Raw genomic sequence first — 27,903 nt, 5'->3', positions numbered from 1 at the left:
CCAATGAGCAGTCCAGAGAGCAGTAAATTAGAGTTTTGTAGAATTTAGACTGAATACCATAAAAGTACAAAAAGTTAAAAAAAACAGGAGAAAATCATTCAGTATCATAGCATGTTTAAAAGATTCTTAAGAATAGAAAACAGCATCTAGCCCAAGACCAGAATAAATTTGTATGGGATTTCTGTAATCAAGAAAAATAAGACTGAAATTATGAAGAGCTATGGAGGGCAAAGGAGCTTACAGTTTCTTGTGAGCCAGTACCTATCTCAAGGCCCCATGCTGCTGAAAATCTCATGCCTTTAAGATTGCATCTGTACTAAATAATATTACTGAACAAAAGTTCATTTTCCATTGGAAGAGTTATTAAGCAATCAGAAACAAGGGCCAAGAAGAATGAGAAATCTTTGCAGCTGGTTATACCACCTTTAGTGTGTGACTCCAGCCAAAGCTGCTGCTCTCCAGAGTCTCCAGCTGTGAGGAATATGATATTGACTCTGAATCAGGGAAAAGTGAGAGGGGCAATCCTAGTTTAAGTTCGAAGCCTATTATAAACAAAATTACTATTACCTTGGGGCCAGTCTGTTTGCAACAGTTATGATAATTCCCAATAAAGTTGGCTGGCTGTGAAGTTCATGTGTACCACATCCCCTGCATTGGCTCTTCCTGTCCGTCCATTGTTTTAACTTAACAGTGTATCTGCAGCCTAACAAATAACACATTTTCTCTCACTGAAAAGTTACATGCTAATTTTTATTAACAGTCATCCTGAGCTCTTGATTCAGTGACTTGAGGAAATGGCTTTGTTCTCTCTATTTAAAGATTCAAAACGCAGTATGAGCCCTGATTCCATTTGTGTGTGTGTATGTGTGTGTGCACTCACAAATGCCCTTTTTCCCCCCTTTCCCTATACATTTATTTTCTTTCTGAAAAAAAAAAACCCTTTAAATATAATTAGTATAATTAATATACTAATTAGTATAATTAGAATGCTAAAAAAGATCTCTATCTTTTTTATATAAAAGATAGAATTGTGTCATAATTCCCTATGTATGAGAACAAAGTTTTGGAAAACCCCATTTGTTCTGATCAAAACAGAACTCCAAGCTGTAAATGAGGTTTTCTTCGTTTGTTTTGTTTTGCTTTTGGCTTCTGGGTTTTTTGTTTGTTTGTTTATTTATTTTTGCATTAGAACTTTTTCTCCATCTAAGGCTCAGCAATTAGCTTGAAGAGGTCAGAGGAACATCTTTTTGTGTCTACCATTCAACAGAGAACTTCCACAGACAAGAGCATGTAGGGTCTGCGCACTCTAAAAGGCTGTCCTAGTTACCTGTTAGGAACTACAACACAATGAGTTATCTGGCCTGACACTATCTAGGCAAAGGGTTTAGATTTTTCTCTGGCTTAAGAAGGAAAAAGAAAAAAAAAAGAATAAAAAATTAAAAAAACAAACAAAAAATTTCTTCACTAAGAACCAAGAAATGACAGCCACTTTATTTTCAAATAATAGATGAACTTTACCTCTTGAGCACGTTGAGGATGCTAATTGGTAGATAGCAAATGGCAAACACCAAAAGCACAACCATTAGCATCCGGGCTGTTTTCCGTCTGGCTCGGATCTGCTTTATTTCAGCGGCCACAGCACTAATCCTGGACTTGGTCTGCTGTCCTGGCCCTCGAGGCTGTGAAGCAGGCTGCAGGGGCTTCCACTTTCTCTGAACTACAGATGATGTTCCAGGGATCTAAAGGGAGCAGAGACTCTTTATTGCCACCTGACTCAGGGAAGTTCCACTTCGGAGAAGCAACTAGAAGATACAGGAAGGACAGTGTTCTGAACGCCTGTGGCCTGGGGAGGCTTGAGAGCCTGTTTCCCCAAGAATGTCTGCTGAGTGGAGTATGTTCTAGAGTAATACAGTTGAGTACCGAAAAGGAGTTTGGGGGGGAAAGAAGTTGAAATCCCATTTTTTTTAATTTTAACTTTTTTTTTTTTTTTTAATAAACATATAATGTATTTTTATCCCCAGGGGTACAGGTCTGTGAATCACCGGGTTTACACACTTCACAGCACTCACCATAGCACATACCCTCCCCAATGTCCATAACCCCCTCCCCCTCTCCCAACCCCACCTCCCCCCAGCAACCCCCAGTTTGTTTTGTGAGATTAAGAGTCATTTATGGTTTGTCTCCCTCCCCATCCCATCTTGTTTCATTTATTCTTCTCCTATCCCCCTAACCCCCCATGTTGCATCTCCACGTCCTCATATCAGGGAGATCATATGAAATCCCATTTTTGTCAAGTCTAAAGAGAGCTACAAATGTAAAAGATATCTCTTTATGAAAGAGAAATTGTACATCCAGACAATGGAATATTATTCAGTGTTAAAGAGAGAAATGAGATATGAAGCCATAAAAAATAGTTAACTTAAATGCATATTATTAAGTAAAAGAAGCCAAACAAACGAGAAGACTACATACCATAAAGGCTACAACAATATGACATCTTAGAAAAGGTAAAATCAGAGAGATAGTAAAAAGGTCAACGATTGCCTGGAGGTAGTGGGGGTGTGTTTTGGGAGGCTAATGGGCAAAGCACAGAGGATTCTTGGGCAGTGAAAATACTCTGTATGATGCCATAATGATGGATACATGTCATCATACATTATATGATGCATTTGGAAACATTGTCTAAATCCATAGAATTACATTAAGAGTGAACCCTTAGGTAAACTATAGACTTTGGATGATTCTGTGTCCATGTAGGTTCATCACTTGTATCACAAAGTGATACAAATGTGTCACTTTGGTGAGGGATATGGATAACGGGGCAGCACTTCATAAGTGGAGGTAGGAGACATTTGGGAAACCTCTGTATCTTCTGCTCCATTTTGCTGTGAACTTAAAACTGCTCCTGACAACAAAACAAAACAAGCAAACTAACAACAAAAAGCCAGCTCTTACTTAAAAGGAGGGAGAAATGAAAGCTGGCGAAGAAGAGCGGTAACAGGACAACCACCATATAATCCGATTAGGAATTCTGGTTCAGCTCAGATGCCTCACTTTAGAGAGGGGAAACGTTAACAGGTAATTGCGAAAGTAACCTGAAAAGATTTTTTTCATGCATCAATACTGCCATCTGCTGCCAGAGGGACAGATAGGACTCAGCTACCTAGCGCTTTTTATTAGATTTTGTTTCTCAGGTTTGGTCCGTGGAAGCCTTGAGTGAAGCAAATAAAAAGACAAATAAAATATTCTCTGATCCTTGCTATTTATTGTTATGAAATTGCTTAAAACCCATTTTGTGTTCCAGTCTGGCCTTTTAAAATGCATACAAACAGGGGTGCCCGGTGTGGCTCCATCAGTTAAGCCTCTGCCTTCAGCTCAGGTCCTGATCTGAGTCCTGTGATCCAGCACCCCCAACTCCCATCCCCTTAGGCTTACTCAGTGGGGAGTCTGCTTTTCCTTCTCCCCTTACCCGCCCCCCCCCCCCCGCCCCACTGGAGCTCACACTCACTCTTTCTCTTTCTCTCAAATAAATAAAATCTTTAAAATAAATTAAAAAAAATAAAATGCGTACAAACAGTGAGAATCCCTTGTGGTCTTATATTAACATCTCATGTGGCTGGAATTTGTAACAACAGTTAAACAATTTGTACTTCTCCATTTCTTTTCAAAGTTATATAATAATAGCAGGGAGTCCTTCCAAGTGTAATATTTTCTTAATTATAAGCTCATGAAGATTGATAGAGTTTAGTGAGCAAAACAATAAAATTCAGCATGCATAATTTTTTAAGAGGGAAATGTGCCAACAAGCACACCATAGCCCTGTGTTGGTTCTAACTAAGACTCCATGGTCCTCTTTGTTGAGACTATTCAGCTGTTGCTTTTATCTCCGTGCTGCTAGCCAGGACAGACCCATGGGTTCCTGTGCTCTCTCAGAACACACGTTGGATAGACTCTGTTGCTTTATACATCACAAGATCCAGGTGTGTTAGATAACCTTTGCAAGCAGAATTTTACTTTGATTTCTACACATATTAATGTGGAGCCTCTTTTAACCATAACTATTCTCTCTCAAAAAGAAACAAATGAAGTTAATGAAAACCTGACCTTACGTAGAAAAACATTTGACAGATTATCTCTCTTCTGGCTCTATGTGTTCTTTTATGTAGACTTACTTTTTCACATAGTGGTGGTCCTCTACGTTCTTCTTCTCTGTGTTACTGGTTGGGGGCTGAGGGGGCACTGAGAATGCTTTCTCTGTGAGTCTCTTTTTAAATAGTCATTTTTAAAATAATTGAGGAGAAACTGTAATGGATGCTAGAAAGTTCCAGAAAAACTGAAGCATGAGTAACCCTATAAATGTCTGCTAAATGATCTTGAACTGTTTTCTAAATGATCTCTGAGAGATCATTTAAACTTTAGAAATTCTCTTATTCAGTGCTCCCCTGAAGGAACAAAACAATATCCTGCATCTAATTACTTCCTCAACCCTCAGAAACAAAGTCCCCATAAAGAGAAACTGCCACAGGGAGCATGCAATCAGAATTAAACACAAACAAATAAAACTAGTGATAACGTCCTCTTTTAGATGATGATCTAAATAAGGATGGAAGATGTTTAATCTGAATTCATCTTGAGGAAACCCACAAATGTCCCCATTGATAAGTTGTATATGTCTAGAGAAGGTCAACCTAATGATAACAGAAATCGCTGGTAGTAACTGAGCACCAGGAAGTCTGCATAATCTTGAGTAATTATTAATGCATTCCTAAAGATAGATTATTATAAACCCTATTTATAGATGATCAAGCAGACATGAAGAAAGTTAAAATATCCATGTCTACATCTAACAAGTCAGAATTGGCTCTGTCTGACTGCAGAGCTCTTCTTTTCCCATTCTGATGTAAGGTTTCCATTTGTAAACTTCAACTCAATGTGTTATAGAAGATAGTAAATTTTTAAATATGTGCCTTGTTACATGAAATAATAAGGGCATTGAGAAACCAGCCTGGGAAGTTGTCCATCTAGAAAGGTCTTCCCCTGCCATCTCAGGAAGGGCTCCAACAATCCAACTGTGTAAAGTGTGTGTGTGTGCACATGCGCACACACACACACACACACACTGCACTTTTATTCCACTATTGTAAACAAACTTTAAAATAATCCTTGATATGAAAATACATCTTGGAAGAGGTTTTGCCACAATCATGAATTGGAAATATCTTATAAATGACAGACCTTGAAACCTGCCCTTTCTTAAGCTGTGTTTGTGACTAGGATTAACTTATAAGAAAAGGGAAACATTTTGCATATATTAAAAGAAGAATAGAAGATATTGTGAATAATGAATAAATTTGCAAACTTAAATGAGATGAATAAATACCTTGAAAAACAAAGATTACCAAAACTGACACTAAAGATTACCAAAATTGGCACTATGATTCTAAACATTGTTACACAAAAACTCCAGGTCCAGATAGGTTCATTAATGAATTCAGTCAAATAGTACAAAATAAATAATATCGATCTTATGCAGACTCTTTCTGAAATTCAAAGAAACAATAATACTTTCTGAATAATTTTATAATACTACAGATATCCTAATAATCAAAGACATGACAACAAAAGAAAACAGAGATGAAAAATTCCTTAAAATATATTATCAAATCAATTAGCAAAAAGGATAATAAAATTCACTCAATAAATCAATTTGATTTATCCCAGCAACGCAATGTTGATTTAACATTCAAAAATTAATCAATGTAATTAATCATATTAACAAAATAAGAGACAAAAATATGACCATCTCAATAAATAAAGGAGAAGCATTTCAAAAATTCAATACCTTTCCATGATAAAAATTTCAGTAAACTAGTAAATTAGTAACATGAGGAAACTTTGCCCGCCTGTTAAAGGGCATCTATAAAAAAGCCTTCAACTATCATCGTACCTAATGGGAAAAGATGAACACTTTCTTTTAAGACTGAGAACAAAACAACAAAGTCTTTTCTCAACATTAAAATATGAGTTTACTCAACATTAGCCAGTACAAGAAGAACAGAAAAATAGATAAAAGGTACATAGATTGATTTTATTGGGGAGACATTATTGCTTACAAAGGAAATCCTAAGGAATTTCCAAAACTCTACTAGAACTAATCCCTGAGTTTAGAAATATGCAGGACCCCAAATCAAGAGACAATCCCTTGTACTTCTGTGATAAAATGATTTACCACATATGTTTCATGGTTCAGGTGACCAAAATATATTTCCCAGATATATCTGGTTTTCATCTATAGTTCCTAAACATGCTTCAAAAACATAAAAGCTGAAATGGGTGTCTTATTAATGAAAGTAACTTAAGATCAGGAACTAGTTGCTAGGAGGACCAACCATTAAAGAATGGTAATTTTCAGTCCCACCCCCTGACCTCTGGGAAGAAGAAAAGAGCTGGAGTTGAGTCAGCTTAACAGCCAAAGACTTAGTCAATCATTATATAATGAAGCCTCTATAAAAATCCGCAAGGACATGGGTTTCAGAGAGTCTCTAAGTTGGTGAACATACGGAGATGAGTAATGAATGCATACCTGGAGAGGACATGGAATCTCCCTGACCTGTGTATCTCTTTATCTGGCTGTCGATTCATAACCTTTAATATATCCTTTAATAAACTCATATTATCAAATTTTGAGATTTATAGTAAAGTCATATACATAATATTTATGTACATTTATGGAATTGTGTATATCTTGGAAAAAAGAAGAGGATCAGTTTGATAAATAGAATTTTGGAAATCAACTCATTAAAAAAAATGCTTGGAAAATACATCACCTAAGAAAATTCTGTGCAGTTATGAAGGAATCAGTAAAAAGTCACTTAACAGCCAAGGAAGGGAGTATAAATATTCAAAGCAAAGAGAAGAAGAAGGACAGATACAAGGGCTATGGGAAAATAGTTGGTGGCATCACAATTCCGGACTTCAAGTTCTATTACAAAGCTGTCATCATCAAGACAGCATGGTACTGGCACAAAAACAGACACATAGATCAGTGGAACAGAATAGAGAGCCCAGAAATCGACCCTCAACTCTATGGTCAACTCATCTTCGACAAAGCAGGAAAGAATGTCCAATGGAAAAAAGACAGCCTCTTCAATAAATGGTGCTGGGAAAATTGGACAGCCACATGCAGAAAAATGAAATTGGACCACTTCCTTACACCACACACGAAAATAGACTCCAAATGGATGAAGGACCTCAATGTGAGAAAGGAATCCATCAAAATCCTTGAGGAGAATGCAGGCAGCAACCTCTTCGACCTCAGCCGTAGCAACATCTTCCTAGGAACAACGGCAAAGGCAAGGGAAGCAAGGGCAAAAATGAACTATTGGGATTTCATCAAGATCAAAAGCTTTTGCACAGCAAAGGAAACAGTTAACAAAACCAAAAGACAACTGACAGAATGGGAGAAGATATTTGCAAACGACATATCAGATAAAGGGCTAGTATCCAAAATCTATAAGGAACTTAGCAAACTCAACACCCAAAGAACAGACAATCCAATCAAGAAATGGGCAGAGGACATGAACAGACATTTCTGCAAAGAAGACATCCAGATGGCCAACAGACACATGAAAAAGTGCTCCACGTCACTCGGCATCAGGGAAATACAAATCAAAACCACAATGAGATATCACCTCACACCAGTCAGAATGGCTAAAATTAACAAGTCAGGAAATGACAGATGCTGGCGAGGATGTGGAGAAAGGGGAACCCTCCTCCACTGTTGGTGGGAATGCAAGCTGGTGCAACCACTCTGGAAAACAGCATGGAGGTTCCTCAAAATGTTGAAAATAGAACTACCCTATGACCCAGCAATTGCACTACTGGGTATTTACCCTAAAGATACAAACATAGTGATCCGAAGGGGCACGTGTACCCGAATGTTTATAGCAGCAATGTCTACAATAGCCAGACTATGGAAAGAACCTAGATGTCCATCAACAGATGAATGGATAAAGAAGATGTGGTATATATACACAATGGAATACTATGCAGCCTTCAAAAGAAATGAAATCATGCCATTTGCGACGACATGGATGGAACTAGAGCGTATCATGCTTAGTGAAATAAGTCAATCGGAGAAAGACAACTATCATATGATGTCCCTGATATGAGGACATGGAGAAGCAACATGGGGGGGTAGGGGGATAGGAGAAGAGTAAATGAAACAAGATGGGGTTGGGAGGGAGACAAACCATAAATGACTCTTAATCTCACAAAACAAACTGGGGGTTGCTGGGGGGAGGTGGGATTGGGAGAGGGGGAGCGGAAAATAGTATGTAAACAGTGAAACCGCGAACGACATTATTCAATGCTAGCAAATGACTAAGCAAGAAATCCTTAGGGAAACATTTTTTGGAAATCATCGATGACTTTAAGTAGGAACTGTTTCAGTGTAGTGATAGGATTTGAGTAAGAATGAAGTGGGTTGAGAAATCAGTGAGGGTGGTAGGTGATGAGAAAAGGAGCCAACAAAGGGAAATGCCATGAATTTTAGCTAGAAAGAGGAGGAAGAGCCAAGAGTTAAGTTAGTAACTGGAAGAGTATGAGAGTTAGGAAGTTGGGTTTTTTTCATACTTAAAAGTTTCTACTCCAGGAGGACAGATCTTCTTTACCTTTCTTCTATTCTTTAGCTTATTACCTATTTTTCCATAACAGAGTACAACTGATACTTGGAAGGCGCTATCTCATATGAAGCGATAATCTCTACCTTTCTTTGTTTGGCAGGAAAAATAGGACTTTTTTTCTAATTCCTTATACTACCATTTGAGAATGATGGAGCTCCAAGACCCAGTGACTTTTTTTTTCTGTTTAACTCTATGACCTCTTGACTTTTTTTTTTTTTTTTTTTAACTCTGGCAAGCCCTTTTAGAATTTAGATGAGCCTGCTCAGTCCACAAGATGAGGATCATAACTGTTTTATCTGTCCCATCTTTTGACTTCATTCTCAAAATAGAAAGCTCTACTTTCAGGTTCTATAGACAACCCTTACAGACTACAATGGACTACAACTGCCACCCATGATCCGCTCACCCAATCCCCAAACTCAAGGCTCTTGTCCTTTGTCCATCCCCAGAATGTGTTGTCTCTCAACATTAATCCATCACACAATCAGCTCTTCTTTGTAGAAAGTGGTTTCCCCTTTCCTTCCTGGAATCCAACAAATGGTTTTTACTGATTAGATCCTCTCATGCTTCTGTATGTCTATGGACCTTAAAAATCTTTAATTACAACCAACCTTTGGACTGTTCCCTTATATATTCTCGTTGCATCAACATGTCGGATTGTGTTTACCCTTTTTCCCTTCCCCCGAGTTTGAGCAGGAGAATTTTGTAAAGAATCGCCTCCATCTTTAATGTTTTTCTTATGTTAAAATGCCCATCATTTTTTGTTCTCTTTAAAAAAAACAGATTTATTGAGATATACTTATATGTCATTAATTCACCTTTTAAGGGATACAGTTAAGTAGGTTTTAGTGTATTAACAAAGTTAATCACAGTTATCACACTATCACTGCCACTTCCAGAATATTTTCATCACCTGGAAATTAAACTCCAAATCTATAATCAGTCACTTCCCATCACTCCATCCTACTACCCTCTGTAACTACAAATCTTTCTGGTTCTAGCCTATTCTCTACATTTCATGTGAACAGAATCATAAAATACCTGGTCTTTTGTGTCTTATTTTCACTTAAGAATAATTTCAAGATTCATCCATGTTGTAGTATGTATCAATAGTTCATTACTTTTTATAGCTAAATAATATTCCATTGTGTGCATATACTACATTCATTCATCCATTAGTGGACATTTGGGTTATTCCCACTTTTTGGCTACTATGTTTAAAGTTGCTGTGAACAATAATGTGTAAGTTTTTACGTGGACACATTTTCAGTTCTCTTGGTTATGTACCTAATGATTAAACTGGTAGGTCACATAGTAATCCTTAAAGATTTTGAGGAATGGCCAAATCATTTTCAAAAGTAGCAGCATTATTTTCTACTTTCACGTTTTCTCCCATTTTCCAGCCATATAATGAGAGTACTAATTTCTTCACATTCTCAGCACATTAGAGCACTAATTTCTCCACATTCTCTCCACATTCTCACCAACCGTATAATGAGAGTACTAATTTCTCCACATTCTCACAAATATAAGTAATTATCTTAAAAAAATTATTTCAGCCATCCCATTGTGTGTGAAAAGATATCTCACTGTATGTTTAATTTCCATTTTCCTAATAATTATATCTTGTCATGTGTATATTGACAGCTTGTTCATCTTTGGAGAAATGTTTATTCAAATCTATGCTTACTTTTTTTTTTTAAGATTTTATTTATTTATTTCACAGTCAGAGATCACAGGTAGGAAGAGAGGCAGCCAGAGAGAGAGGAAGGGAAGCAGGCTCCCCGCTGAGCAGAGAGCCTGATGTGGGGCTCGATCCCAGGACCCAGAGATCATGACCTGAGCCGAAGGCAGAGGCTTTAACCCACTGAGCCCCCCAGGCGCCCCAAAATCTATGCTTACTTTTAATGGGTTATTTCTGTTGTTGAATCAGAAGAGTTCTTCATATATTTTAGATATGTCTTTTATCATATATGTAATTTGCAAATATTTTCTTTCATTTTGTGAGTTGCCTTTTCACTTTCCTCATGGTAACCTTTGAAGTACAAATGTTTTTATTTCAATAGCATCCAATTTATCTACTTTAAAAAAATTTTTCTTTTTTGGCTTGTGTTTTTGGTGTCATTTGAACCATTATCCTAAACCAAATCATAATGATTTCTGACCACAGGCATATAATGAATGTGTTTTCTTCTAAGAGTTTCATACCACAGATGGCCTCTAACTGACTATGGTCTGACCTATGATTTTTTAAATTTATGATGGTACAAAAGTAATATCTATTCAGAAATTGCACTTTGAATTTTGAATTTTGATCTCTTCCTAGGCTAGTTATTGTGGTATGATACTCTGATGAGTCTGGGCACTGGCAGTGAGTTGCGGCTGCCTATCAGACAGGAACTCATGAAAGTAAACAATTGATACATTTACAACCATTCTGTTTTTCACTTTCAGTACAGTATTCAATAAATTATGTAAGATGTTCAACATTTTATTATAAGATAGGTTTTGTGTTAGATGATTTTGCCCAAATGTAGGCTAATTTAAAATTTCTGAACACATTAAAGTAGTTTAGGCTAAGTTATGTTCTATACAGGTTAGGTGTATTAAATGTATTTTTGACTTACATTATTTTCAATTTATGATGGGTCAGTTGGGATATAATGTCACTGTAAGTTGAAGATCTGTATTAGTTCTTACATTTAAGTCTACAATCAATTCTGAGTTAAATTTTATATATGATGTATGATGTCCAATTCCATTCTTTTGAGTATATAGAGATGTCCCAGCCCCATTTGATGACAAGACTATGATTTTCCCTGTTGAACTGGGATGACAGTTTTGTCAAAAATCAATTAACCATAAATGTAAGGGTTTATTTCAAGACTATGAATTCTATTTCCTTGATCTATATGACTGTTTGCAAATACTATAATATCTTGATTATTCTAGCTTTATAATAAATTTTGATATTGAAAAGTGAGTTTCCCAACTTTGTTCATCTTTCTGAAGATCATTTTGGCCATTCCTGATTCTTTGTATATCCATATTGATTTTAGTACTATTTGCCAATTTGTTCAAAAACAAACAAACAAGAGAGCTGGGTGTTTGATAGGGATTGTGATGAATCCATATGTCAATTTGAGGAATTTTTCTATCTTGACAATATTAGGTCTTCCAACCCATGAACATGAAATGTAATTTCATTTATGTAGTCCTTTAATTTTTAAATGATGTTATGTGATTGTATATGTTATATATTTCTCCTATTAGACTTACTGCTAAATGTCTTACTCTTTTTAGAGATGTTTGAAATGGAACTGTTTTGTTAATTCCATCTCTGGATTGTTCTTTGACAGTTTATAGAAATGGAATTAATTTTTATCTATTGATCTATTATTTTCAAAACTGGCTGAACTTGTTTTTATTTTTTATGCATGTGGATTCTTTAGGATTTTCTATATACAGTATCATGTAACCTACAAATAGAGTTAGTTTACTTTTTATTTGTCAATCTTGATGCATTTTGTTATTATTCTTAATATTATTTCTAGAATAACTGACCTGGATAGTATCTAGTTCTATTCAATTTTAAACAGAACTGATAAGATCAAACATCCCTATCTTGTTCCTGATCCTAGCAGGGGAATATTCAGTCTTTCACTATTAAATATGATGTTAGCTGTGGGGTTTTGTAGATTTTATTATCAAATTGAAGAGGTCTCTTTAATTTCTATTTGTTTAAGTGTTTTTATCTTGAAAGAGTGTTGTATTTTGTCAAATGATTTAGCTGCATTTATTGAGATGATCATGTCACGTGAGTTTGTCTTTTATCTTTTAATATTGTACAACTCTTCTTGATTTTCATATGTTAAACCCACATTGCACTGGTGAGCTAAATCACACTTGGCCATCATGTATAACGTTTTTTTACATATTAGGTTTCGTTTGCTAGCATTTTGTTGAGTATACTACCCTATATTCATAAGTATATTAGTTTATTGTTTTCTCATGATATCTTTGTGTAGGTTTAATAGTAGCATACTATTAAAACTATGAGGTAAGGAGTATTCTCTCCTATTCTGTTTTTTCAAAGAGTTTGTGAAGGTTTGGTGTCAATTATCCTTTAAATATTTGGTAAAATTAAACAGTGAAGCCACTTGTGCTTTTTCTTTGGGAAATTTCTTTATTACTAATTTAACCTCTTCACTAATACTAGGTCTATTCAAATTTTCTAATTCTCCTTTAGACAGTTTCAGTAGTTTGTGACTTTCTACGCATTTGTCCATTTGCTCTATGCTATCTACTTGTTGGCGTGAAGTTATTCATAGTATTCCCTTACTCTTTCTGTTTCTGTAACATCTGTGGTGATGTCCCTCTTTTACTTCTGATTTTAGTGATCTGAATCTTTTCTCTTTTTTCTTGTAATTATCTCTTATCTTTTCAGAGAACCAATTTTCAGTTTCACTGACTTTTATCTACTGATTTTTTCAAAAAAATTATTTATTAATTTTAGAGGGAGTGTGTGCAAGAATGTAGGAGTGGTGAGAGAGAGAGAGAGAGAGAGAAGCAGACTCCTCACTGAGCTTAGAGCCTGATATGGGGCTCAATCTCACAAACCTGAGATCACAAACTGCACCAAAACCAAGACTTAGGGATGCCTGGGTGGCTCAGTGGGTTAAAGTCACAGCCTTCGGCTCAGGTCATGATCCCGGGTCCTGGGATCAAGCCCTGCATCAGGGTCTCTGCTCTGTGGGGAGCCTGCTTCCTCCTCTCTCTCTGCCTGTCTCTCTGTCTATTTGTGATCTCTGTCTGTCAAATAAATAAATAAATAAAATCTTAAAAACAAAAACAAACAAAACAAAAAAACAAAAAACCCCACAAGAGTTAGTCTCTTAACTGACTGAGCAAGCCAGGCACCCTGCCAAAATTTTATTTTTAAGTAATCTCTACACCCAACATGGGGCTCGAACTCACAACTCAGAGATCAAGAGTTGTGTGCTCCACTGACTAAGCCAGCCAGACACCCTGACACTCACAATTTTGGTAAAGTTTCTTTTAATATAACTACAGCTACCTCAGCTTTCTTTTGTTTGTGTTTGCATAGTAAACATTTTTCTGTACTATTTTACATTTAATCTATTTGTCTTTGAATATGAGATATGTCTTTTGTAGATAGCATAGAATTAGATCATTTTATGTTTGTTTGATCTATTCTGTCTATCTCTGGAGTGCTTAACTCATTTACATTTAATTATTGAATTGGATTGTTTAATCATTAATTTGATTATTAAAAAGGAATAATTTACATCTGTCACTTTACTTTGTTTTTATACATATATTGTCTATTTTGTTCCTCTATTCCCCCATTGCTGCTTTATTTTGTGTTAAATAAGTATTTTATAAAGAGATTTTATTTATTTATTTGACAGAGAGAGAGATCCCAAGTAGGCAGAGAGGCAGGCAGAGAGAGGGGGAAGCAGGCTCCCCGCAGAGCAGAGAGCCTGATGCAGCTGGATCCCAGGACCTTGGGATCATGACCTGAGCTGAAAGCAGAGGTTTAACCCACTGAGCCACCCTGGTGCCCCAAATAAGTATTTTCTAGTACACCATTTTCATATTCTTTTTCTTTTCTTTCACTATAGTTTCTTGAGTATTTTCTTGGTGGTTTCCCTGAGAGTTATAATCAGCAGCCTAAATAATATTTGGATTAATGGTAATTTAATTTTAATAGCATATAAAAATTTTATTCCAAATTAGCTTCATTCCCATCTCCTTCCTTTCAATCACATCTGTACATTATAAGCTGAATCTTTGCAGTTTTATAATTCTTGCTTTATGCTGTTATCTTTTAAGTCAAATGGGAGAACAAAAGTATGACAAAGAAAAATACACTTATACTCTCTTTCATATTTACCTATGTAGTTACTTTTACTAGTGTTCTTTATTTCTATGTGTGAACTTGAGTTACCACCTTTTGTTTCTGCCTCTGCAATTCCAGTTTGCTGTCTATTCCTCACACTAGACTGACTTATCATCACCTACCATTAATTATTTTAAGTTTTCTCAGAAGAATGTTGAAGAAAAAAGAACAGTAGAAAAGACTGTGAGAAAAATTGGGACAGGAAAATTTTTCAAATTTATACTCCCTAGTAAGTTGAAATTTAGTTCAGACTCAAATATCAGTTATGGTTTATGGTTCATCCCCAGTTCCTCCAACAGTACAGATAAGAGTAGGTGCTTACCAAATGTTTTTGGAATGAGTGAACATGAGTTCACATGATGATTAAAATTTAAATGCTGAATTATCTAAGGTCTAGAACTGGAAAGAACATTGTTATAGTCACATAAACTAAAATTAAGTGGGTCTAGATAAGAAGGCTTTTAGAGAAGAGTCTGTAGAATTTCCAGACTGACTAAATTCCCTGAGTCACACTGTCAAAAAGAATTTAAATAATTAATTATAGCAAAGCACTGGTTACCTCTTTTAATAAAGCTGAAAGTTCTTGAGAAAGTCAGACAAGGTCACACACTTTGCTCACTAATAATCTTACACTTACAATTCCAAAGTATACAACAGATTCCATGCATCTGTAATTTTAAGCAATAGGATAGGCCCTCCATTTGATGGCTCACTTGATTTAGCCAATGGCATACATAAGGCTTTGGAACTCTGTTTATAGACATTAACAGTTGGAAATTGAGAGTTGCTCAAGCAGAATTCTACATAATCACCCATTTGGGGTTAATTTACTTTATAGTGGCTGCTAAAGCGAGCTTAGCTGAACTTGTCATTTTCCATCCAATCTGTTTTGTAAATGTTTTTAGTTTTATAGCCCAAGCATTTTACTGCAAATCTTTTGGATCATATGGTTTATGCTAACCGGAACAATTCACCAAAAGAATATGGGTTATTTCTAAACCTGCAATACAATTTTGAACTTTCTTTAGAATTTGAGACATGAACTATAAGCTTAAATAATAGAGAAATAAACTGGGTGGAGTTTAGCAGTTATCTATTCAACATTTTTGGGGAATACTTTCTTAGTGCAAGACACCATGTTAAGTATTGGGGATTCAATGATGAACAAGACAGATTTAGGTATCTTCAAAGAGTTTTAAAGTAATCTCAACCTGTACATAAATGAATAAACAAATAAAAACATCTATTATATGTAGTATACACTTACTAGTAAAAAATATGGAAGTAGGGATTGGTCTTAACAGGGAATATTCCTGGTCAAAATCTCAAACTCAGTCTAAAACATCTTCATTCCTCTATGCTCATTCAATGCTTTTTCTCTTTCAGGAAATTTTTCAAATTCCAATTTTTCTATAAATAGTTCTCTGAGTAACTGGGAAATGGATTTCCCGATGTTCTCTTCTATCAAAGTGTTCCCAGAACTTTCTCTTATTCTTCTACTCACTTTTTTCTTATAAAGTATTTATTGAGCAACTGGTATGTTCTAAGCATATACAAATTGGAGGGATACAAGATGAAGGCTATAGTGTACTGTCTTCAGCTTTAGAGTAGAGCAGATAGACAAATACAAAAGGTTATTATAATGTTACTGAAAAGTACTATGAAAATGGGGCACCTGAGTGGCTCAGTCAGTTAAGTGTCCAACTCTTGATTTAAGCTCAGGTCATGATCTCAGGTTATGAGCCCCAGGTAAAGCTCCATGTTTGGCAAGGAGTCTGCTTGAGATTCTCTCTTTCCCTTTCCCTCAGTTCCTTCCTCCTTTTGCACTCTCTCCCTTTCTTTCAATAAATAAGTAAAATCTTTTAAAAAAGTACTATGAGGGGCACCTGGGTGGCTCAGTGGATTAAAGCCTCTGCCTTCGGCTCAGGTCATGATCCCAGGGTCCTGGAATCGAGACCTGCATCTGGCTCTCTGCTCAGCAGGGAGCCTGCTTCCTCTTCTCTCTCTCTCTGCCTGCTTCTCTGCCTACTTGTGATTTCCGTCTGTCAAATAAATAAAAAATCTTAAAAAAAAAAAGTACTCCGAAAGAGGGGCGCCTGGGTGACTCAGTGGGTTAAAGCCTCTGCCTTCGGCTCAGGTCATGATCCCAGGGTTCTGGGATCAAGCCCCACGTTGGGCTCTCTGCTCAGCAGGGTGCCTGTTTCCTCCTGGCTCTCTGCCTACTTGTGATCTCTGTCTGTCAAATAAATAAATAAAATCTTTAAAAAAAAGTACTATGAAAGAGATATATTTAAGAAAGTAGTCACATACATTGATTCAACACATGCTGTTACTTTAGATCTATCAGCAGAATTAGTTGAAAGAACCAATAACAGCATATTTTGTTAAGGTATTTTAATCAATGAGCACTTTCTCTGCTCTAGGCACTTGAATTAATTCATTAAATAAGTGTAATAATTCTATGAGATATCTACCTCAACCCTACTTTAAAATAATGAAAGAAAGGCCGAGAAATTTAAGAAATTGACAAAATTCATGCATCTATTAAGTTGCAGAGTCAGGATATAAACTCATGCAATCTGGACTTTGAGTCTGTGTTTCTGACTTCTCTGAACTATATCATTTCTGATTATTCACTCCTCAGCTTGCAAGAAGATTCCTATTGTCCTATGACTTGTAGCATCTTTCTGTGAGGGAAGGATTCTTCCCTTCACCATGGTCAGACTTAACCACATGGCTTGTTTTGGTCAAAGAAGTATGAAGAGACTTAACATTATGGCAGTTCAAAGCAAAGATCTAAGAGATGTTGTATATTTCTTCCCACTTCCTTGCCTTTTCCCTCAGTCACAGAATGGCATGTCCCAGAGAATACTGTTCCCTTAGCCTGAGTTCTGAAATAAGACTTAAGTAGAGCACAGCCACAGCCCGTCCTCACTACTGACATGGAACATGAGTGAGACACACTGTTGCTGCAAGCCACATGCATTGTTTTTGTTGTTTTTTAAAGAGCAGAATAACCTAGCAAAAACTGACTAGTATAATAAAACTTACCAAGAAGTAAGTGCGATAGTAACAAACACATTAAAATATGTGATATCGTGGCCAGGAGAACAGCATTCAAGAAACTATCACTGGGATTGAAGAAACTATCACTGGGTTTGGGAAAATACAACTCGTGTTCCACAGTGGCACACATTTGTTACCTTAGTTGAAAAGACTGGGGGTTAGAAAGATAGTAAGTATTGGTACTGACTGCATTTTTAAGGTTATAAAAGTAATTGTTGCTTTGTAAAAATAAAGGAATAGAAACAATTTGGAATAATAAGATATACAAGGTTGAAAAATGCACCTATTGCCCGTATTCAAACAGTAAAAGATATCTTGAAAATTGCTTTGACTAAGAAACGTTGAAGGAGACCCAAATTAAGACTCTTCCTCAAACAAAGACCAGCTAAAAGTTAGTGACGTCTTTTTAATGAATTGAGGTGTCCCAGTAAATTCCATCAGTTGGATAAAATATATCAGAACAAACAGATTAAGGGCATGGCTTTCCATGAGCCTAATAAGCTCTAAGTACTGGCAATAAGTTTAGAGAAAGAGAGAGATACATCTCCAAGATATGTGGCATTTTAAGATACAATTTGTAAGTCCAAGAGGATGAGTTACATTCTTTGTCTAAACTTGGTGATTTACTTGGAATCATCAATGTCCAGCTTAAATGTTTCCTGCTTGCAATTAGGTACTCCTCTACCACGCCTCTCTCTGATCCCCAGCTTATATTTATTAAGATGATTTTCACTCTGCATCTGACTCTTTCCCTCCTCTAGTCTATGAATTCATCAATGAATTTGACAGGAGCTTTTAGCTTTTTATCAGATACACATGCAAAAGAAATACGATAAATATTTGATAAATGAATAACAGAGAATGAATATACTTGTTGATGTAGCGAGGTTATCTAATAAACTACAATACTCCCAAATCAGCATGATAAACTGTTTCTAAAAGTCGAAATTCTGCCTGATTCTCTACTGTGCTAAAAAAACAATCAGATGTTTGGAGTTGGAGACTTAACACATGATAAAAGTGTACTACATAAATCTGATATAAAAGACAACAGTCTTTACATACAGTCTCAGGAAGTGTTAAAGAAATTTTTGTTATTTCTCATACAAAGGAAAATTTATAATATTAGTCCTAGATAAAAATCAAATCAATTAATCACAGAACATTACAATTTAAAGTCATTAAGGCAGTTTATAAATACACTCCCTAAATATCACCCTAAAAAAATGCCAAACATATTTCCATGACTTGGGCCTCATTATTTTAGAAGAATACACAATTCTTTGGTAAGCATGTTATGTTGGCTCTGTCTACTCTTAAATTTTATTTATTTTTTAAAGATGTATTTGTTTATTTTAGAGAGAGTATGTGTTGGAGGAGCAGAGGGAGAGAATCTTCAAGCAGACTCTCCACTGAGCATGGAGCAGATGACATCAGGACCCTGAGATCATGACCTGAGCCAAAACCAAGAGCCAGCCACCCAACCGACTGAGCCACCCAGGCACCCTCATAAGTTTTATTTTTAAGCGCATCCAATAGAAAACACAAGGAAATTATTTGAAAATACATACCTGGCGACACCAGAGTTTACGAAATATTTGCAAGTAGGCCAGCACCATAAGACACAGTGGTGCCATGTATGTCACCAGAAAGAAGCAAATGTGATACATCTTGGGGTAAATTTCACCTGGAATGAAAGCCAAAATAATAAAGTCTTGTTTTATAATTCACAGATTTTTTAAAGGTATGTCTGTCCATGTTTTGCCTTAAAGTACCCATTTAACTTATGGTTATATGATATGATATATGATATGTATGATTCCACTGGCATATTATACACACACACAATACTGTAATATCATATTAACTGCTGACAGTATACACATGCACACTAAAGTGAAGTCATAATTTTATTTAATGTACTCAGAGAAGAATAACAATTAACCATTTCTTAATTTGTGCTAACACAGGCTATCCAAAATCAAGCTTTCATTTATCAAAAAGAATTTTTCTGTCTGATTATCTCTGGCTAATTACTAAAAATTAATTTGGATTGTGCTACACTTGAAATTGCAGTAAGAAACAAGACAATCTAACTTAATTGTTAATGCTTTTGGGAAAAGAATGTAAACTGAGTTGATTTCCTTATTAGAATATAAGTTTCCTGAGAAATGGGAAGCTATTCCCAGTTGTACCTCCATATACAAATGTGGAAAAATTTTGGAAAAATAAACACAGTGAACATTTAATGGTTCTTTTTGTTAATTACTGTAACAATATAAAATTTCTCTTTCAGTATGTTGTGTGTATACATATGTATGAATGCATGTACTTTTAATAAAAATGTTATTTTTACGGTTTTTTAAAGTTAATTTTTAAACAATTATGGTTTTTTTTTATATTCATCTCATTTACTTAGTCATAAGCACCTCAGGATTGTAGTGATTTCTTATCATTAAATCTATGTACACAGGTGATATATATCATAGATTAGTTATTTATTCAAGAGTTATATATTTATTCAATATCAAGTAGTAACATTGTGGCTTAATACAAATTTTTTGGCTTTTTAAAATTTATTTGTTACTGACTTTTAATTATAAAAATAATTCATTATTTCAAAGATTTTATTTTTAAGTAACCTCTACACCCAATGTGGGGCTCAAATTCACAACCCTGAGATCAAGAGTCACACGCTCCACTGACTGAGCCAGCCAGGTCCCCCTACTGACATTTTAAATGCTTTCAGGGATATTTTTCCTATACTAGTATTTGACTATATCACAGTGATCCAGCTACTTTTACTTAAATGCAAAACAGGAAACAGAATAAATCCTACATGGATTTCATGGATATTAAAGGCCATAATTTGATATCATTCTAATTGCTAACAAAACAAAGTCTTTTTTTTCCTACTTCTAAGAGTTAAGCAACTGAATTTGACTTCGATGTTGGCAGTTAGGTTAGTTCCATACGATGACAAGGTATGATGCTATCAGCTCCATGCATTTAATTTTTTTCACTTCTTCAGAAAGGGCATATAGAACCATGAAGACTCAGTTATGTGATCAAATGTGGTAAGGGCAATTCATAGTCAGGATTAACCAATAGTAACTATGAAGATGATCACAATAATCGATAAGTTTATCGGTGTAGTTTAAGTCTATCTATGAGTTGAATATCCTCCACAGTCTTGAGTTCATAACCTTATCCTGCTTAGTTAAGTTTAGTTGAGTTGGTTGATTTTAACATTCTCCTTAGTGTTCCTTCTAAAACCCTGTCTTACTTAATCTGGTAAATATTTTTCTTCACTGTTATCTCCAGAGAGGCCAGCAGGGTGCCTGTGCTAGCTGGGAGGTCTAAGAGATGGATTTGGGGCACCAGTTTTAGCTCCTCTGTTGCCCAAGTGGCCACACCTAGCTCTTCAGTTTCTAACTTCCTTTCAAGTTTATCCTGTAAAACAGGCCAGTTACAAAAAAAGCAATAGAATCTAAGCAGCCTGAAGGGAGGGATGACAGCCTTCCCTTCAAGTGTGGCAGCCTGAGCAGCCTTCCATAACCCCATTTCCAAGGAGGTGTGGGATGACTTTAGCACTTCTCAGGCACCTGAGTGGCCTTCGTTTTGGAAGAAGGCATCCCATGACATCCCCACATAAAAATACAGCTTTGAAGCTGACATACCTGTGAAGCCCTGATGTCGCTACCTCAGACTAAACTGAGAGAGTAGAGGGGGGTAGATTTGGTAGGTTTGAGAGATAATACTCTTCTTGTTTAATTGTAGCTATGGATACCTTCACTGTGGTAACAGTTTGGGTTTTAAACAGCTGGGAGAGAAAGCTCATTCTGCTGTCAGTATATTTATAAACAGTGGGTAAAATATGTAATTGACTGGCAAATGCGTATTATGATAATGAGCACCCACACAGAAAAGTTGATCAAGTGAAATTACACTTGCAGGCTGGGATTGAATGTTTTAATAAAGAGATAATTGGGGAAACACGATAGTCTTAACATTCTTCATTCCATGCTTACAGTCTAAGCTAATTGAAAAACCAGAAAAGTCATTGGAATCGTAAGTTATATGTTTTGAAGCGATCTTTGCAGTCTCTCTGCACTTGATGAACAATGTCTTGAATATATTTAAGACATTTATATATAACCTAGAATGTAGTGACAGGAAATTTGTTCTACTTTAAGCATTCATTCTACACATCTTAAAGATTGACAATCATTCAAAGTTGGTGTCTCTACTCAACTGATAAATAGACACAATCTAATAAATTCTTGCATATATATCAAACCAATAAATAAGGAGAAAATGTGGATCTTTATTTAGTCACCAAAGTCAGAGAGTAAAGAATAATAACATATATTAATAAGACAAGAATTAATCTCGGATAAGCTAGGTCCATTATTAAAACAACTTGTTAATCTCATTATCTAAAAAACCACAAACATTTTCTCTTTCATGTTACATACATTAGGGACTCAATGGCTGAGTAAATTAATTTCCCAAATATTCAATATAAACTGTCTTTTCAAAGTTTATAGATCCATTAAAGTTTACCTGAATCTTTAATATATTTTACTATCTTCTCTCTAATAAATGTTTTCCATAAATGTGTATATATTTCAAAATCTTATTCTAGGCCAGATGCTATAATCAGTTTGACTATAAAGAAGGACTCCATTATTATTTCTTTCAGACCACCAAAGAACAATTTAGCAGTAAGCTCCAAGAAGAGAGATTATGAATCTCCGGTGGCTAGGAAAATGTTTGGCTAACAGTGTATGCTCATTAAACACTGGATGACTGGTAAGACAATTATATCTTTAGTGCAAAAACAATTACTTTCCTTCCAATAGGAACTATTCTATAAAACTATGCATTTGCAAATCAAGTAATCAAAGAACTATGGCCATAATTCTGAAATAATTTTAATATTTTGGAAGTGAGAATTAATGTAATATATACCAAGACACACTTTAAAGATCATTGAAATAAATATTAACACATTTATTTGTTTTTGAGTTATCAAGTGTGTCTGCTGGAACTTGGGGTTTGTGGTATTTTTTTTTTTTTAATTTATTTGACAGACAGAGATCACAGGTAGGCAGAGAGGCAGGCAGAGAGAGGGGAAGGGAAGCAGGCCCCCTGCTGAGCACAGAGCCTATGCGGGGCTTGATCTCAGGACCCTGAGATCATGACCTGAACCGAAGGCAGAGGCTTTAACCCACTGAGCCACCCAGGTGCCCCGTATTTTTTTTTTTGAATAAGCCATAGGGAATTATAAATATAATGAGTTGCAGAAATAATTTATTCATGAAATATCAAATATTTATGGTAATATTTTCAGTAAAACTAAGAAAGAGTTCTTAGTTATTTTGTACCATGAGCGAGATAGCATTTGAAAGGCTTTCCTAAAAGTATTTTGATGGATATGGATCAAACGACCACATTATTCATTGACTACATCCATGCTGGAATATATTGGCTCTAGGACAATTATGATAGCACCATGTGCTTCTACAACTATGTTACTGATTTAACTTAGGATAAAAATAAGCAATTGCACTACTGGGTATTTACCCTAAAGATACAAACATAGTGATCCGAAGGGGCACGTGTACCCGAATGTTTATAGCAGCAATGTCTACAATAGCCAGACTATGGAAAGAACCTAGATGTCCATCAACAGATGAATGGATAAAGAAGATGTGGTATATATACACAATGGAATACTATGCAGCCATCAAAAGAAATGAAATCATGCCATTTGCGACGACGTGGATGGAACTAGAGCGTATCATGCTTAGTGAAATAAGTCAATCGGAGAAAGACAACTATCATATGATCTCCCTGATATGAGGACATGGAGAAGCAACATGGGGGGGTAGGGGGATAGGAGAAGAGTAAATGAAACAAGATGGGATTGGGAGGGAGACAAACCATAAATGACTCTTAATCTCACAAAACAAACTGGGGGTTGCTGGGGGGAGGTGGGATTGGGAGAGGGGGAGCGGGCTATGGACATTGGGGAGGGGAGGCGAACCATAAGAGACTATGGACTCTGAAAAACCACCTGAGGGTTTTGAAGGGTCAGGGGTGGGAGGTTGGGGCAACCTGAGGGTTTTGAAGGGTCAGGGGTGGGAGGTTGGGGGAACAGGTGGTGGGTAATGGGGAGGGCACGTTTTGCATGGAGCACTGGGTGTTGTGCAAAAAGAATGAATACTGTTACACTGAAAAAATAAATAAAATGAAAAAAAAATAAGAAATATAATTTATGAATTGATCTCAAATAGAACACATTTCACAACAAAGTTTTTTAAATTGGGCTACATGTTTTTGACGGGAAAGATGTTTGAACTCCGAAAGCCAACACTGTAAAAGTTAATTTCCTATGGACTTTTTAGGTTGTGACTATCACACACATGTCCAAATTTAAACATTTTAAACTGAACGTGAACTTCTAGTCTATATAAATAAAGTTTATATTATGTAAAAATCATTATAATGAACAGTCTAATGATCAAAATGGGAATAACCTGCTTTAATTCTTTCATATTCTTCTTGAAAACATTAAGTGATTAACAACTTCATTTAATATTCAAAAAGTTAATTTCATAAATTTCATTGTTTGATTTTGTGGATGATAAACTCAATTTTGTATTGCTTAATTTAAGCCTTTATAATCATGTTAAGTAATTGTGGGCTAATATAAAATCATTTTCAAATAGTTTTCCTCAATAACTTCTGAGGGCTGAGTTTATATTTTTAAATCTTCAACAGTAGGTGCTCCTGGGTGGCTCACTAAGTTAAGTGGCAAACACCTGTTTGAGCCCCCTATCCTGCTCTGGGCTCACACGGAGCTGCTTGAGATTCTCTCTTCTCCCTCTGCCCCCGGCCCTGCTTGTGCTCTCTCTCCCTCTGTCTCTCTGTCACTAAATAAATAGAATACATAAAATTTTTAACAAACAAACAAACAGACAAATAAATACCCAATAGTAGTTGCTGGCTTTTTTAAGAACATGTCATTGTTATAGCTAGATAATAAAATGCTAAATATTGAAATGAGTTTTAGATTTTTATATTTTTGCTCAAAGTAATTAGAACATGGTATAGTTATTGATTTAATCAGAAGAATGACTGACAGGATTTCCTAGCTCTGCAATCATTTTTTGTAATGAAGGTGAATGCTACTTGATTATTCAGGGCAACATAGAAGGAAGAAAGAAAGAAAGAAAGAAAGGGAGGGAGGGAGGGAGGAAGGAAGAAAGAAGAAGGAAGAAGAAGGAAAGAAGGAAGGAAGGAAGGAAGGAAGGAAGGAAGGAAACAAGGAAGGAAAAAAGCAAGAAAGCAAACAAAAAAGAAAAGGTTATGAAAACAGTCCACAAACTTATCAACTAATTACCCAAATATTTCAGAGAAAATACTACTGACACAGGTGAAATCATAGGTGGATATTTTAGTCTATCATTTTCATAAACTTAAAGGATCCAATTTTTGAGTTGGAAGCTTAATTTTAAATACACTTCTTTGCTTCATAATCTGTAAATAATTTATGGCTCAATTTCATTATTAATTTACTAACACATTCTGATCAAGAGACCTTTAGGCTGTTTTCCAGACAGAACTCATTGTATAAGAATTGCATAAGACATGTCACAATTGGTCCCCAAACAACCTTCTTTCCAAACACAGTTCATTAGGCTGCATATCCCTACACAACAGAAATTAGAGGTTTGGACCCTCTTTTCTTCTTCAAGGGATAGAGCTCATTGTGTGGGTTTTCTTGCTTCCTGGACACCCTTTCCTTTCTTCCCCATCTGGAGAATTTCTCCTCATCTTTAATTCTTTGCTGAAATGTTAACAGCTTCTTTGTAAACTTTTGTTCACATGGCCAGGACTGAGTTTGTTCTCACATTTGTGTTCCTAGCACTTTGTACACCAGTATATTAAAATACTAATCACACCATAAACATTTGTTCATTTGCCTTTCAGTCTCACTACATGGAATGTCCCCTAGGCAGAATCTATTTCTTTCCAGGTTGGCATAATTTCTGGTATATCCTAAGTGCTCAAGATGTTATTTGATCATTAAATAAATGGGACTTAAGACTCTTAAGAAATACTCTTACCATTTTGGAATTTTCCATTTGTTTTGTTTTTTTTCTACACCATTAATGGGGAAAATGGGAAAAAGATGAAGAAGATCCAGAGAAAATACAGCAAGTAAATTGCTAATTAGTTTTTGGGATAAGATTAAATCACATCACATTAAATTGTAATGTTTTAGTTAATGTAAGACTTGGGATAATATATGAGAAATAATCCCAGGGTCTTTTAAATTTTATCTTGTTGTAGTCAAAGCATATGACTAATTTTTCAGCTTCTGCCTTTTTGTTTTTGTTTCAAATCAAAGTATCAATGTAGGAGTTCATATCAATTCAAAGAGTCAAATACTCAAAAATACCAGATCTATGATCAATCCCTGGGGCATACTTCTTTTGTTAATACATTTTTAATAAGCATAAATGTGCATCTGGCAAATAAAAAATTCTTTCCTAATGTTTAAATTCTCTGACTATGAGCCATTGATATATACTTATCTGGATGAAGACATATCATTTTCCTCAAATTTAATGTAATAATTTTGTAACTAGTACATGACATACTCAAATGCAGGATTAGTTGATTTCCTGTCATTCTTTGCTGTGTCCAGGTTTGTGCCATCATTAGGCATTGATAGAAGTGTTTCCATCGTTACAGAAAAACCTCAAAGGCTCTCACTGAGAGTTTTGAACCAAAGGAACATAACACCTCCAAACTTTTGCTTGTTTAAATTTAATTACCATACATAACAGACTGGGAAGCAAAAAAGATTCATAATTAATGTAATTCTTAAATCAGAAAATAATTATGTCAGTGATTTAGCTTATCATCTTAATATGTTACAAATAATCGTATCGTATGGAGAAAATCTGACTCAGAGAAGAGCACAGGTCCACATACTCAACTTCAGTCAGGTTCCCAGGCAGGACATGGGTTTAAAATGAAAATTCCCAGTTGTATCTGAAGCCCATTAAGGAACTTGACACTCTTCCTATCTTGTAAATATTAATTATTCCAGAATACACATTTGGATCATATAAAGGAACTTTTGTTTTGTTTTAGAGAATTTAAGAAAAGCTGACATATTCAAGTCTGAATTATAGGAAAAACCCTTCCTTTCATTCCCTATTTGAAAAATATGAAAGCCAGCTAACTACATGGTATTTCCAAAGGACCTAGTAGGCAGACCTAATCTGTGAAACTGTTTTGGTCTTCATGCTTTTGCAAAACGATATTAACAGGTGTCAATAAAATGCACAAGGCCAGCTGTATAATGGCTATGCAAATAATACTTTCAGTTGCACTTTTGTCAGCTTACGGACCATCATGTACTCACCACCCCAGCGCTCATCACACACTGTAAAGAGCGTGGTTTTATTGGCTAAGCCGGGAAGCATGGTGCTGCACTCCATGACGATGGCCTGAGGAATCATTATAATGCAGGAGACGATCCAGATGATGACAATGCTGTTCCTGGCCCTCTTGGCTGTGCTCTTAAACATCAAAGGATGACAGATTGCATACCATCGATCCAAGGCAATGCAGCTCAGTGTAAGGACAGACACCGACACCGACACAGTCTAGAGAGGAAAAGAACATAGAGCAAGAGAAGCCCTTGGTGTTAAGTGGATCATTCTTAACATACTTACCGTAGTAGAGAAAGGGTCACACAGATAATCAGGTTCAAAGTTGTGAGAAAATATTTCATGTAAGGATTTTTAATAAATAATAATATTAAACATATATTAGGTAAAACAGATTTCTTATTAAACAGGATAAAGGTGCTATGAAAACGTTGCAATCATTTTATGCAAATGTGTTATACGACATGTCTTGCTTTTAAAATATCATATCGAAATTTGATTGCAGTGCATTTAATGAGCATTTTTAAAAAATTATAGATACCTCAGTCTATATTTTCAAATAACAAAAGTTATTTGTACATTGTTTCATTTCCAGCATGTTGTACCCACAGGCAAGTATTATGTTAGAAGCAAATTCTGTATGGATCTCCTCACCAGAGTTTGCTTATTGTTGGTGTAAACAACTCTCTTTAAAACTCAAATAGGTTCATCTAGTCCAGATTTCCATATTTAACGCCATCATAAGTGGTACTTT

At 35.6% G+C, this 27,903-nt stretch overlaps 1 protein-coding gene across 2 annotated transcripts in view; it reads right to left on the bottom strand.

Moving 5' to 3' along the window:
* The window catches only part of HCRTR2 (hypocretin receptor 2), a 113,759-nt gene that overhangs the window by 6,116 nt on the left and 79,740 nt on the right, over nt 1-27,903 (bottom strand). For both annotated transcript variants that reach the window (XM_046006220.1, XM_046006221.1), the window contains exons 3-5: nt 27,122-27,365; nt 19,245-19,360; nt 1,519-1,739 (exon numbers count right to left, since the gene is read on the bottom strand). In XM_046006220.1, the coding sequence (XP_045862176.1) occupies nt 1,519-1,739; nt 19,245-19,360; nt 27,122-27,365 (581 nt within the window). The remainder of the gene's footprint in view (nt 1-1,518; nt 1,740-19,244; nt 19,361-27,121; nt 27,366-27,903) is intronic.

This window comes from Meles meles, chromosome 5 (genome assembly GCF_922984935.1).
Source record: "Meles meles chromosome 5, mMelMel3.1 paternal haplotype, whole genome shotgun sequence".
NCBI classification, from domain to species: Eukaryota; Metazoa; Chordata; class Mammalia; order Carnivora; family Mustelidae; genus Meles; species Meles meles.
This window is presented reverse-complemented; position numbering and strand designations above follow the sequence as displayed.